This window comes from Artemia sp. Qi Xiang Cuo, chromosome 11 (genome assembly GCF_049724085.1).
Source record: "Artemia sp. Qi Xiang Cuo chromosome 11, ASM4972408v1, whole genome shotgun sequence".
Taxonomy (NCBI): Eukaryota; Metazoa; Arthropoda; class Branchiopoda; order Anostraca; family Artemiidae; genus Artemia; species Artemia sp. Qi Xiang Cuo.
The window spans coordinates 16729461-16744955 of record NC_142804.1 but is presented as its reverse complement, the minus strand read 5'-3'; the positions used below and the strand labels follow the sequence as shown (position 1 = coordinate 16744955).

At 35.3% G+C, this 15495-nt stretch overlaps 1 protein-coding gene across 2 annotated transcripts in view; it reads right to left on the bottom strand.

Annotated features, from left to right (window-relative positions):
- Positions 1-4090: 4090 nt before the first annotated feature.
- Positions 4091-15495, bottom strand: part of LOC148946700 (protein snakeskin-like) — a 32790-nt gene continuing 21385 nt past the window's right edge. The window contains exons 2-4 of one of the 2 annotated variants that reach the window (XM_089096337.1): positions 14985-15176; positions 11413-11532; positions 4091-4298 (exon numbers count right to left, since the gene is read on the bottom strand). In XM_089096337.1, coding sequence (XP_088952463.1) covers positions 4221-4298; positions 11413-11532; positions 14985-15176 — 390 coding nt within the window. In that variant the 3' untranslated portion in view covers positions 4091-4220. Of the gene's footprint in view, positions 4299-9647; positions 9771-11412; positions 11533-14984; positions 15177-15495 lie in introns of both variants that reach the window. The other variant, XM_089096336.1, reaches the window with a different exon arrangement.

Sequence of the window (15495 nt, the reverse complement as noted above, 5' to 3'; positions counted from 1 at the left end):
CTGAATTATATTTTAATATAATTTCTCTTTCACTTTTCTTTTTTGGAATTTTGAATTTTTACATTGTTTTCAAACCAGCTTGAAGGACTTTAAATCTATATGTGGTTCCAGATGCCAATAAAACAGTTTGTTTTATAATTCATGTCCGGACCAGTCTTTATTTGTTCCAGAATTGTCTTTGCTTTCATTGACCTATGGGATTTCACTAAGGAAAGAACCAATCTCATTTTATATGTATTTTTTGAATAGTTTTACTAGTATGCACGTAATTCACAAGTTTTACCTAACATAGTGATACCATAAATATCTTGTGGTAGAGGCTCCACTGTGCCGGTTAAAGAAAGTAAAGCCTCGAAACCCGTTAAGGCAGGTGGTATTTCTTCTGATGAGCCCTAATGAAAGGTACTACTTGGAAATATTTCGTTAGCGCTAGATTTAATTTGCTTTTGCTTGTAAATTTACAACGACTTACATTTATTGATGATGACTTTGCATGGATTTGGACTTTTCGATTTGGTTGATGGTTCGGTTATACTGTTTTGTCCTAGGTAATTGGATAGATGAGCAAGGTCAAAACCTCGTTCAAGTGCAGATTTATCTCAATTGCTAGAATAGGATGACAGTCCTTTTCTTCTTCTTCTCTCTATCCTTTTTTTTTTCTCGCCAAGTAATTACCTATAAAACATTATAGGTACTGCTTCACATGGTCGTGTTGCATTAAACAAGAATACACGCTTCAAACACATGCCGACCTTCCCACTCTAAATATTTGTTTCATATTCTGAGAGAATTCTAACTCCTCTCTGTAAAGTAGGTCAAATTATTTTAACCCTTTCTCTCTTCGGAAATTTAAATAATTATTCTCATTTTGTCCATGCAAGAATTGTGACAAAATCCTGAAGAAATAATTTGATGCTCGCCCAGCGTCACAGGCTATTTTTAGATACAGTTTTTTACATGAGTAGATTTAACGTCTCAGGCTATTTTTACTCTCACATATTTGGAGTGCCGTTCGCCTGTAAATATATGTATGGTCGTAACCACAGTAGACAGAATATCGCAGTATGATCATTCTCTATCTCTCCCATTATAAAAACCCGGACAGGGGTGCGAGTGGAAAGAAACAGGCTAAACAAGCTAAGGCAGAATGAGGTGGGAGGATCTTTTTGTTCACGATGACCAGAAATGATCTGCGATAAGCTTACTGGTATATTCAGAAACAGGCTAACCAAGCTAAGGCAGAAAGAAGTGGGAGGAGCTTTTTGTTCACGATGACCAGAAATGATCTGCGATAAGCTTACTGTCTATAAACTGTGGTCGTAACATACGTTGATGGTCTGGACGGTGTCCAATTGTCTCCCAAATATGGTGTGCCCCTGAAACCTTTATATAGCTCACTGCTCCCCTCCTATATTATGGAAACTACTTTTTTCTGTATCTGTATCAAAAGAAATTAAAAAAACAATCTTTGTATGCCAACATTTTCGTGAATTGACGCCTCCTGGTTTCTCATGGGATCACTGCTGGCTCATAGGCGTGTACTATATATAGGCTATGTATATATACGCATTTACATCCACTGGGATTATGGTGGAATTACTTTCCATCAAGTGTATCGATGAGTGCGATCACTTAAAAATAGCTGTTTATGTTGGTGTGCGTGTAACTGAACCCCCATGTAACTGAACCACCGTTTAACTGAACCACCGTTTAACTGAACCACCGTGTAACTGAACCCCCGTATAACCGAACCACCGTGCAACTGAACCCTCGTGCTACTGAATCCTCATGCAACTGACCCCCCTTTAACTGAACCCTCGTGCAACTCAACACCATTTAACTAAACCCCCGTGTAACAGAGCCCCCATGTAACTGAACCCCCGTATAACTGAACCCCCGTGCAACTGAACCCACGTGCAACTGAACCACAGTGCAACTGAACCCTCGTGCTACTGAACCCTCGTGCAATCAACCACCGTATGGTTAAGAGGGAAAAGCTTATTGTCCTGTGATTACCTTTGATTCTTTGAAATTGAACTTTCAATTTCCAATCGAATGAGCCTCCTTCAAAGCTTTTACGATCATCCCTTCTATAAAAACCTTAAGTTTTAACAATTGGTAACTTGCAATAACATACAGATTGCTGATACAGGTGTATCAGCAATTTTTTTTTGGAACAGCTTAGTGTATCAAGATGAAACTTCTGGGGCATCTACCTGCTACTACTGCTATTAATACTGCTACTACTACTACTAATTAAACAATATTATTACTTCTACTGCTCCTACTACGACCTTTACTACTGTTAAACTAGCACTATTAAGGCTACGCATATCAAGTTGAAAATTTGACAGAATGAGGTATTTGAGGTGGAACTTGAACTAAATCAAAAGACACTATGTGCATGCAGATTTTCAAAATGGCATATCTCAAAAATAGATTTGTGTATTAAGTTGGAACTTTCAGAGAGTGCTTAAAGAGAAAGTCTATTCACCAAAAGGAAATATGTGCACGCTCAGGCCTGGATTTACCACTAGTTCCCTAGGCCCGGACCCAGTAGCGCATAATGCTAGCGGGAACAATAAATTATCACTGAGTAATTTTTTACTGACAAATCTGGACTGATGTGATTTATCGTCGCCAGGTGCACTCTGCTGCCACGCTGCCTATTCACAGAAAAGTTAATTTAAAACAACACAGGAATTTCATGGTCACTTATAAACTGTCAGATGTCTCCCAAGAATGGTAGATGAGAGTTCGGTATTACCCCTCTCTTTCATCACTTTTCGCTCATCAGTTGTGTTCTGTTAACACACAGTTACATGGTTACACACAGTTGCAGTTATATGGGGGTTCAGTTACACGGAGTTTTAGTTAAATGGGATTGAGTTGCACGGGGTTGAGTTGCACGAGGGTTCAGTAGCACGAGGGTTCAGTTGCACGGGGACTTGGTTATACGGGGGTTCAGTTGCACGGGGGCTCGGTTATACGGGGGTTCAGTTACATGGGGGTTCAGTTAAATGGGATTGAGTTGCACGTGGGTTCAGTTGCATTAGGGTTCAGTAGCACGAGGGTTCAGTTGCACGGGGGTTCAGTTGAACGGGGGTTCAGTTGAACGGGGGTTCGGTTATACGGGGGTTATTGCACGGGGGTTCGGTTATACGGGGGTTTGGTTATACGGGGGTTGAGCTACAATGGAACCGTTTATGTTAACTGAAAATGTTCGCCCAAAAGCAAGGGTGCATCCAGGACTTTGTGTTGGGGGGGGGGGGGTACGAAAAACACTACAAAACGTACAAAAAATAGTGCATTTTATTACTTTTTTAAGAGTAGAACAAATACTTCGGGGGGGGGGGGCAATACCGCTACTCCCCCCCCCCCGGATACAGCCTTGCTCAAAAGCTTACTAAATTCACTACTTCTTATTTGCCTTAACTTGGAGATATTCTCACAAATATGACAAGAGTCTCCTCTTCTTCTTACTAGAAAAATTCTTACGATTGGTTTGACCCATTTCCTCCTATTTAAACTCTCGTTTTTTTTTCTTTTTTTTCTTATTTTTTTTGCGCACTATATTGTCTTTCTCATTAATAAAACAAGCTGGGAATTGACATTTCAACATGTGATCCCTAAATTGGATGCCAACGAATACTACCCCTGTACAAGCAACTGCTCGAAAAAGCAGCAGTAAAATATCAGTAATTTCTACAGAAGTATTTCTGCAGAGTGAAAACAATTCGTATTTATAAATACAGATTTGAAGATCTTATAGTTGCTGAAACATAAAAACAAGGAAACTATAAGGCCGGTCAAAAAAACATTCAACACCGTCTAACGAATGCCTTTACAATATAGATGTGAAAAAAAATTCTGTTTTTTACGCTCTCTGGATTTTTTTTTTTTTCTGTGAAACGTAGCACCTGTCGCGTTATTGGAGATAAGGTTCATGACTGCATGGCCTCAGTCAATTCTAATTTCATTTCTATATTTTGTCGAAGTACTGAAATAGAATATTGTGAACGAAATACGTAATCAATTACCAAAATAAGGGGCCTAGCTGAACTGTTTTTACAATGTAATAAAATTATTTTAAAGTTAAAATCACAGATTTTATTGTTTGATACAAATAATAAAGAGTAGAAAAATATTTACAGAATTCACAAGACACTCAGATAACAATAATCGCACTATTCAAATTGATGGGGTTATTCTCGTCAAGTTCATTTGGTTCCATAAGTGTTCTGAAAGGCCAGAACAGCATCCAATAGGTAGAAGAATGAGTTGATGATTAACAGAGACTGCAATAATAGAAAACAAGCATTAATTATATTTTTATTGAATTTATTTATTAAAATTACATAAGCAAAAACAGAAAATAAGTATTTACACTAAAGCTGCAATTTCATTTGCCCTTTAATGTTGAAGCTAGAGATAGAAAAAGGATAAGAAGCCAAATTCTCACTAGTTTGCGCTTATACTTTCATTCTAAAATAGCATGGTGCCGGGTGTCGTCACATCTAAACGACAGATGTCGTTTAGATGTGACATCTAAAAGATGTGACATCTTTTGTTTGTCTGCCTCGATAGTTGAAGCTTTCTGAGTGACATTAAAATAAAAGACTAAAAAACTTTTCAATTTTTAGAACAGAGAAGTCCTCTGTAATATGGGGAGAAATAGAGATCTTACGGTCGAGATCCTCAAATTTTAAATTAGGCTAGTCGAAGAACAACTGATCTTAATCTTGGATATTCTCTGTAACTCATTCACAGATTGCATATTTGAATCATGATTTTGAATGAATTAAAAAGAATATTTCCGTGGCGTTTTGCAAAAAGGGTCAAGCCCAATTTTTTCCCAAAATGGGTTAAGCATATGGTTCGAAAGAGCTCGAAGAAATCTTGCTGAACAAAACAATTGCTGAACAATTCAGCAATTTGGACATTTCCAGTGAATTCCGGTAAAAAGTTAACTAGGAATCAGTCTTTAAAGTTTTGAGTTTCTTAAATTCTTATTTGCGCGAAACATTTTTTCATTGTGCGTTTTTATTTTCCTTTGTTCTCCTGTAAAATTAGGCTCCTTTTGCAAAACGCAAAAGGCTCCTTTTGCAAAATGTTTTTGCAAACGGCTCCTTTTGCAAAGGCTCCTTTTGCAAAACGGTCTTAGGCACCTTTTGCAAAACGCAAAAGGTTTATGATTATAGTAAATTGCTCTGAACTGAAGTCTCGGTAGACAATTCTTTTTATTCCTTGTGATAATTTTGGCAACTTGCTTTCAATCTATCAGTGCGCATCATAGGGATAGAGAATGATCTGGAGATGAGAATCTCGCTAATTTCTCAGTTTCATAAAAAATTTTCCATTTTAAAAATTAACCTGACTCCTGTTAACAGCGAAAACTGACTACAAAATTTTCCGAATCTTGTCTTATTTTTTCTATTTCCCTACGATGTGTACCTTCCTGAGGTTCAACCCCATCCTAAATGGGTGCAACTTGATAGGCTATTTACTTCGGCATCGCTGGGCCACCTTTTTTAAATAGAAAATGATGACGAGGCTTAACTCGCTTAAACCTGAAAGGATAAACTAATGTAGCAAAGACGTGCAATAAGTAGAACAGTCACTAATGCATTGTAAAAGTAAAAATTTGCAAGGTAAAAAAAAAACTGATCTAACCAAGGCTGTAGTTAAAACTGTTTTAAGACTGTCTTTTCAGACCGTGATTTCAAGTAGTTCTGAATTTGTTTGAATAATACTAGCATTGTTCTAAAATCTGGGAAACACGCGAGAAGTGAAGTTTGGTTAATGCTAGTGAAATAAAACAAAATAGGATAAGAATATAAGTTTAGAAACTAATTTCGGCTATATATTTGCAAATTAGGGGGTGGGGTAAAGCATAGCATATATTAAATACGTAACCTAACCTAACCTAGGCACCTTTTTCGCCCTAAACCCAAAAAAACTATGGTTTAAATATAGTTCCTGGAGTGAAAACCCCTTGTTTATACAGCGTCAGATAGAAAAGTACCGGGTAATAGGCATTTGTTCTTTGATTTTCTCGAGTCGCATTCTCGCGTGTTTCACAGATTTTTAAAACAGTACCATAATACTTTTCCATATATTACACTAAAAGCACTACCGTAACAGTACAATAAGCCCTCGTTTATCGATTGAATTGAAGGGAGTGTGAACTGTGCCTAACTCTAAATAGGATTAAACAACCAAAAATAAATAAGGAATTAATATTAGTATTAGAAATATTAATGTTAGGGAAAAATAATTTTAGGATATATATTCTTATAGAATATAAGAATGTAATTATATATATGGTTATTACAGAAAAAAAACTATCGAATTTTAACATTTGTCATTGTTTACGTCATGAATGAACTTTTGTTAAATTGCAGCCTCCAGTGGCAAATCCAGGCCCCCCCCCCTAGCGTAGTCTAAAGTAGTGTAATTCACTTAATTAACTCAAGTTTGCGTTAACTAAACTTGCTCCTAACGCAAGTTTATTGGATCAATCTATTTCCCCCCCTAAATTTTTTTCCGATCAACCTATTTTGCGCCCCCCCTACAAAAAATCCTGGATCCGCCCCTGGTTGCCTCTGCTGTTTTTCACCAGATATTTATACAAAATAAACAAGTCTGAGTTAGCCTCTTGAATTAGCAACTTGTATTGTACTAGGTTTAATAGATTGTAGAACTGGAAATACCAGTGAATTTCACAACTCGGCTAGCGAAACAGCTGGAACTATACTTTGCCAAATTAACTACGTACTAACTAATGGGCCGTATCTTGAATTGCAATAAATGTATTGACAGTAACAACGGATGGAGTCCAATCTAAACCACCAAATAACAGGACTTAGTGGTTTGCAACGTACCGATTTTTTTTGCTTTTAATTTGACGTGCATTATGCCTTACCCAAGTGCAGGTCTATTGCACTACTACTACTACTACTAACTCACCGCAGCAACAAGCCACATGAGGCCAATACAGCTACGCACGCTCCTCCTCTATCATAATCTATTCAAAGCCTCCCTCTTACCTCCCCCCCCCCCCTTAGAAAGTTCCCATTTCCCTTAAATCTTTCTTTACATCCTCCCATCCCAACCACGGACAACCTGCCTTTCATTTAGTCCTAGACGGTTGGCCGAAAAGGACAGTTTTTGGCAATCTGTCATCTCTCATTTGCATGCCCTAACCTTCTCAACCTTTCTCTTATTATAGCCCTAGAAAGCGGAAAAAATACTTTTTGTACAGCCTACTGTTTGAAATACGGTCAGTCTGCCGTGTACCCAGAACAATATGTATGCAATTTCAATCGAAAACATCTAGTAAATCTTCATCCGTTTTTCGGAGAAAAAATTAGCGTTTTTTTTTTGCAGCAACCTTGCTTCTTCGAAAAAAAAACGCATTTTAGCGTCGTAGAACAGACTACGCTTGCGTACGCATGCTAATACATCGGCAATGACAGGGAGGAAAAGTTGAATTGCTATTTTTCAATCATGAACTTATCCGAGTGAAAATCCATGCCCATTTTTAACTTCAATGTTCTCTTGGATTACGCTTTTACAATATTGTGGTAAAATCTTGCCGTATATAATTTGTGTTTGATGTGAACACCGTGTGCGTTTAACCAAAAACTAACGGTTCACAAGGTAGGTTTGCAGGAGATGGGGTCTTTGTGTCCACCTCATCCCCGAACTATGGAGACTTGTACCTTGTTTTTCGTATAATTCACAAGTTGGGAAGCTCCAAACTTGTCTGTGAGCTCAATCTTTGGGCTAATCTTTACTAATCTTAAGTTAATTTTGTATTCGTCTTATTTTTGCCTAGTTTGTTTCAAATTTTCTTCAAAAAAAGATACACAAGCTCTTCGCTCAGCGTATTTTCGGGATGAGATTTTTACCTTAAGATTTTTACCTCGTATGTTATAATGGTATAAGAATAAAACAAAATTTAGAATTTTAATACTTGAGACGTAATGGTGAAACTTACCCTGCTACATGAGCTGTCCGACACTACTATTTCCAAGTTTCAGCCATTCCAATGTCTTATATTTTTGTTCTAGTTGATTGTTTTAGCTTTATTTTGGACTTTTTTCTTTTTGTAATCCGCTACTCCCCTTTTTCTTGTTATTTATATTGGGTTAAAAATAAATTATTGTCATTATTTAATGGAATCTATTCATTTTAATTGTCTTGGGACATCTGACTACGGTACTAAAGTTAGAAAGACGTTGAGTAAGAATCTGTTCATATTTCATAGGTTTACTAATGTATTTGGTTTCTCGTAAGTTGACAGGAAAAAAGAAATGTAACACTTAGTACGTTGGTGTTTCTAGGCGATTGCTAAAGGCCATTCACAATGAGGTGAATGGCCTTTAGCAACCGTGATGTGAATACCGATGTTCGGCTAGCGCTAATTTGAGCCAATAAGATTTTCCATAAAATTTTCTGATAGGCTGAAAGTTCAATCAATTTTTTTTATTGGTTAAAAATTAGAATTAGCTAAATCTCAGAAAATCGCATTGTGAATGGGCCTTGAACATGAAACAAGACGCCACTGGGAATTTAACAATATCTCAATATTTACTTACGAAAAATTCCAAATTATTGAATTTATACTCATTGGTTGAATATATAACAGAAATTCGCAAAATTTAGTCTTATATTATAGAAACTCCCCAGGAGCGGAAGTTTGGCTTTGAAAGATTCGAGACGATTTCCCTTTGCTGCATAAGAACTTACAGTACTTGGCTTGTCTACATGTTTGGTCAGCCAAAACGAATCCAATCAGAAATAAGTTTAGATATTCAACTTCCTTAACTAATTTCTTAGATAGCAATGGGAAAGAAATATTAAACGGAAATTCCAATTAAACGAAGAACCATTATTAATAAAAGCTTATTATATTATATGTAGGTTATATTATATTGAAGTATATTATATTACTATTAAAATAAACCACTTTTAGGTTCAATTTAAGCGCAAAGCTGTATTAATTAGTCTTAGAAAGCCGTTTTTTTCAGCATACCGATCCTATGTTCTTCGGGACGGGGGTTCGAATCCTGGTGTCGCAAATCCTTTGGCTTGGGGTGGGGTCAGTGGTGTGACTGCAATGTCAGGCGCCGTGAGTCTTATGAATTTATAGTTAAACAAATCCCCAGAAAATGTCTGAATTTCAGGCGAGGTGGAAAACACCCTGTTCTGCTGCAAGTAGGCTACAATCATTATCAACTTAAAACTGGGGATTTCTCATCAGAAAAAAGGGGCGGGATAAGTTCATTTGTTCAGGTTAATTTATAGATAAATATACAGATAATTAATATACAAGATACTATACACGTTTTAGTTATAAATAGGACTAAAAAACATTCTCAGTAAGTTTCGAATACTTAATTTGGATACTTAGAATCCAAAAATTGAAATTCAATTCACTTTTGGAAAAATACTTAGTACATTTGTTGCGTTTTTTAAAGTTTGTTTTTAATGGAAAGAATTCATCCAAATTCAAACCAGCCTTATGACATCTGGATTATTATTACAAAAGAGAAGGAGCGCTTTCTGATTTTTTATCCTAAAAATCACAGTTCAAAAATAAAAGATAAAGTGCTATTCACTCTATTAAATTCATTACTAACCCCCATAGACAATCCAGCATCGAAGTTTCCAGGCATACTTCCTTTATAATTGTGGTAGTAGTCCAAGGCTAGGCCACCACTTGTTAGAAAAAGGGCAAAGCCCAAAATGTTGTAAACGAGTTCCTGTAAGCCAAGCAGAATTATGTTAAAGGCAAGCAATGATGCAAAGCAATGATGTGAGACAAATATGCAGGATTTGGACCTCTAGACCCCTTTCCCGCTCCCCCTCAATATAAAAGCATCTGTATGGAGGCATAAAAAAACATTCTGCTCGTTTAAACATTTTTTTAATATAGCGTATATTTAATGCGCCTTCTGTTTTGAAAAATATGCCCCCACCTCCATACAGCGTATATTTAATGCGCCTTCTGTTTTGAAAAATATGCCCCCACCTCCATACAGTGCCACATCCAGGATTTTTGTTCGGGGGAGGGGGTAAAAAACTTGAAAAATGCATCAAAAATTTGTTAATATGCATTTTTGTTACGTTTTTTACGAGCTGGACAGAAATTTCGGGGAGGGGGTGGGGGCTTAAAACCTTCTAACCCCCAACTCCCTCCCCTGGATGCGGCCTGCCCCTTCAGGAAGAAATCCTGCGTATGTGCCTGATAACAGAAGACAACGGATTAAACAGGTGATGGACAAGACAAGTGATTAGACATAACCTATACTGCGTCGAAAGAGCCTTTTGTTTTCATTTTTTTAAATTTTTACAATTTTGCATTGTGTTACTATATTTTAACCTACTGTGATCTTTTGCTTGCACAAACACTTTTTTACTTTTTTTTGTATTGTTGAATTTCCAAACTGAAACCAATGGAGTACCAAGGACACGAAAAAAATAACACCCCCCCCCCCACCAACCCATCTTAAGTCTATTCATATCTGAAAACGATGACTCTAAAAGCTCTTATTTGACTATTTCTAAAACTTTGAAGTTTTCGGCAGCACCAAATTTCCGTCAGTGTTGCCACGTTGAACCATGAAAATAAACAAACAAAACTAATTAGTCAAATTTGGCAACACTGAATCTGCCGGTAAAATATAGAGATTAACAATCGGTTCAAATAAAACTGAACCTTCCTAAGCTGTTTGGTACTCTATGTTTTAGCCCATTTTTAGCTGATCCCCCCTCCCCGATTCTTTTTTTTAATTTGGCACCCGCAAATAGAAACAACTACATAACTGCACATGGGGGCCTTTTTCGTTAAGATTGAATCCCAATTTTTCCTAATTTTTACGATATATATGTTTGTTTAAGCTCCCGCGCAACAAATCCAAACGATCGGGTTTCCTTGGTCCTTTAGGGATAGTTGGCAGGCAAATCTTTAATCACTTTTGAATGTTGCACGCAAAAAAAACTTCCCCGTTTTTGTTTAAGTTATCAACAGAATAAAGGTGGTGTACTTTTTTTATTTTCAAATACGATTCGCAATGTAACAGATTTATTGCTCATCATCCCTTATTTTGACACTAATATATAATTTCCATATATTAAGTAATTGAATATTGTTCAGATTTTGCATGTGTTATTTACATACATGATTTACAGAAAAAGCATATTAAAGAATTTTTTTCTCCTCGGCAAGATTAAGGTTAGCACCTGATAACAGCGATTTAGGAAACTATTTTCGACAGTTCTCTGTATTAAAAAGCATTATGAGATTGTGCAATGTAAAAAAAAAAAAAATATCCGAGAACCATTTAAAGCACCCCTGAACATGCATTAGTGTTGACGGTCAACGTTTTAGACGTTTTAACTTACTCCCATAGATAGGCCGGCTCGTACAATAGGCGTATAAATCTCAAAACTTCTGTAGTATTCAATTGCTAGACAGCCAGAAGATATACCAATAATGAAGAACATAAGGCCATACAGTCCTTCCTGATGAGAATAAATTAATAAAGAAATTACGTGTTAGATTAATAGATACGTGACTTGTTAAGCTAAATTTGATACCCGAACTAGAACAAATGGGAAAGGAAAATGGTGGCACTAGATTGCGCATTATGGCTTGTCAGATTTAGATGAAAATGCGGAAACAAGGAAGAAAAAAAAGAGCAAAAATGTAAAACACTAGGAATTTCCAGGAAAACACATACTCTTTGTAGCCTGATTTGAAAGAGATATATAGATTCTCCGAGGTTAAGCATAAGATGTAACTAGTTTTTTTTTAAGATCGTCTGTAAAGACTCACTGAAGTTATTTTGGGTTTTGTTGCAGTAAGATGCTAATTAATGCTGTATTTATGCATTTATCTATCTAACTTTTGGTACAAAAAAACGTTAACGAGCTTAACAACTCAGTTTCGTCTTTTCCAGGAACTAGATTTTCGATAATCCGTAAAATTAACGTTAAAAGAACTCAATTGCCTATTTGTTATTTATCGTTTATATGGTATAATTCAAATTACAAAGTTTAACTATCAGGCTAAACTTTGAAAACCGAAATTTTGAAAACTTTGAAAACTTTAAACACCGAAAATCAATTTAAGAAAGTTCCGGTATTCAAATAAATATGATTACTTCGTTGGCGAGTAAACCCTTCTAACCAGCAACCCATGATGGATAACTTAATAACTTAAATCCCCTTCCTTATTTTTTTCTCTACGCCTGACATCATTTTTTCTTACTTTTATTAGAAAATTATTACTTGATTTTATCATTCCTCGCACCAGAGGGTTTTGGATGACCGATCAAATTAGTTAAATAGTAAAATTCAATAAATTAGTGAATTTCATTAAAAATTTTGTTCTATAAAATAGTTAATTAGCTTTAAAACTACCAACAAAATCTTTTGGTCTCAGGAAAGACGAAATCCTAATATAGTAAATTTTGCCTATTTTGCCCTGCTATTTTATACGGTATAACCCAACTTCCAATGTCCAAGTTACCTGGTGAAACTTTATTCACAAAGATGTAGGAAAGGGGAATGTATTTTAGAAATCTAGAGAGGGCAACTTCGCTTTTTTCTATTATAATGCCAAAAAGCCCTTCTCAATGAAAATAGAACATATTTTCAAAATCCAAGGAGGCGTACCCCCCGCCCCCCCCAATTGACGCACCTAGTGGTGGTACCCAAATATATATCCAATCATTGATTATGTTGGCGAATACATTCCCTTAGTCCTCAACCCGCGACACGCAACTTGATATCTTGAAGATTCAGATAAGAACAATGAAAGATTCAAGAACAGGTATAGTCGGCCATGAAAGCCGGATGTTTCAATAGATTTTGATATTTAATTAACCTTAAGTTTTTATCTTGTAACTATAGTAACACATTGTCAAACACATAAAGCCTTTTCAATTCCCCTTGCTGCTTTAGAAAATTTAACAGTAACTACAACATGAGTCTCTATAATTGAATATTGAACTTAATTTCCTTTTTCTACTGAGTTCAATAAGATTTGTTAAATGTCTCGAACCTGAACTAAGATAGTGTCTAAAAATGAACATAATACTGAAAAACAAATCTTTATTAATAAGTAATCATCAATAAGCTTCAGCATTAATATTCTTAGATTAGAGCTAGATCTTACCAAGGCATTATGCATAATTGCTTCTTGTTTGACTTATTTCGGTTGTTTATTTCCAGCTTTTTCAACCATCTACCTTTTATCAACTGCTTTTTCAGCCATATCTATTGTAAATTTCAAGTTATAGGGGTGATGGTGATATATATATATATATATATATATATATATATATATATATATATATATATATATATGTGATATATAATATATATGTGATATATATATATATATATATATATATATATATATATATATATATATATATATATATATATATATATATATATATATATATATATATATATATATATATATATATATATATATATATATATATATATATATGTATATATATATCGGCTAAAAATTCTAGTTCTAACAAAACTTTCAAGCTGAATTGGATCTATGAAATCTGTATTAATAAGAAATCATTAATATGCTTCAGCATTAATACCCTTAGATTAGAGCTAGATCTTACCAAGGCATTACGCATATTTGTTTATTTCCAGCTTTTTCAACCATCTACCTTTTATCAACTGTTTTTTCAGCCATATCTAGTGTAAATTTGAAGTTATAGGATTGGCTAAAAATTCTAGTTCTAACAAAACTTTAAGCTGAATTGGATAACTCGCAGTTATGCGCACTAATTTCGAAGTTTGTTGTGCTGAATTGGGTGTTTTGAGGTTAGAAATTTGAGGTATATCTTTTGCGTACTTTATTTATTATTCTTCTTTTTTTATTTTGTTTAGCTGCTGACACTTTTTAGAGCAATTTTTCTGATTTACTTTTATATAACTGGATCTTTAAGAAAAAAAGTCACTTGCACAACGACTATGAGCGCATAACAAATTCAAACAACATTGAGTCAAGATAATCGGGGTTGAATTGAATGAGGATTAAGTTGAAATGGTTGGGTTAAATGGGTTTGGCGTACAATAAAGTATACTTTTGAATTTGGTATAAATATCCAAAACACTGGAATTTTTGCTTTGGTCTGTACTAAACTTTTTGTGCTAACCTGAATGCTTTGAGGTTAAAAAGCTAACAGTGCATTTGTATGCTTTATTTTTTTCGTCAAATTTCGTTTAGCTACTTACATTTTTCTAGAAGAATGTTTTTTGATGGTTTTATTTGACTTTTTTAGGTGTTTTAAAAAGACAAGATGTTCACTTGTACAAAAACTCAAAACCTAGAAAGACAAAATTTAACGACATGGAGCTGAGCTAAAAAGGGTTAAATTAAACGAGAGTTCGGTTGAATGGGTTTTCTAAAAATGCATTTTCGAAAAGTGGAAGCTTTATCTCAGGAACTAAATGTAATTACAAAAGTAAAGTTTAGTTAAGTTCTAAATGCAAAAGTAGTTCGGGCTGATCGAATAAGCTTATTTAATCGGATGTGGTGGGGTATAAATATTAGGATTTTGGAAATTCATGGGTGCCAATGGCGGGAAGGGGAAGGTGGAGTTAGATGGGACTGGGAGTTTGAAGTTGAATTTGAAGTTGAAGTTGATTTGGAGTCCATTGGTCAAAATGTTGTTTAAAAAGGATAAAAACCTCAACAAAATGAACTCGCAAGACAATGACTAAAATATTCTGATCGCGTTATCGAATTTATCGTAGTTTGTAGAGCCTTTTCGCCCAAATAATTGATTATGTAAAATTTAGATTTGAGGTCATTTAAGATAGAATTTATGGCTACAACTTTGAACATGCTGAAGATAGGAAGGGCTCAAATGTAACATTGACTGGCTCCTTAATACAAACAATTAGAAGTAGGGCACAGAGTAGGGTATGCTTACAAGTGGTGCTCTGTAGGAAGTATCTCCCGAACCAAATAAATAAGAAGCAATCAAGGGGGCAGTGACCAATATCATTCCGCCAATCGTAATAGATCCAACTAAATATCTGTCCCTGAACGAGGCCATGTTTAATTCACCACCAAAGTGAAGATCATAATGCCTCAATAATGCCACGCATACAAGTGCGATCAGCTAAAAGATAAACGATCAGATTAAAAACAAATAGTAAAAAATCGATTTAAAATCAAAATTAAAAAATCGATATAGTATTGGTATATTTTCAAAAATTAAGACTAATATAAACAAGGCCATTCACAAAACGAAAGGGCAAATGTTGAATTTTTCCAAAAACAAGCTGTGTACCAAAACTAATCCTGTGGATCCTCATCCAGAGGGGGGGGGCCATCTGAAGAGGCGCTATTTAACCCGTATTTGGGAGCCATTGGCTTTTGCCTGGGCGTATCGTCAAAGCTAATGAACAAAAGGACATATATGAAGTTTTTAGCGATAC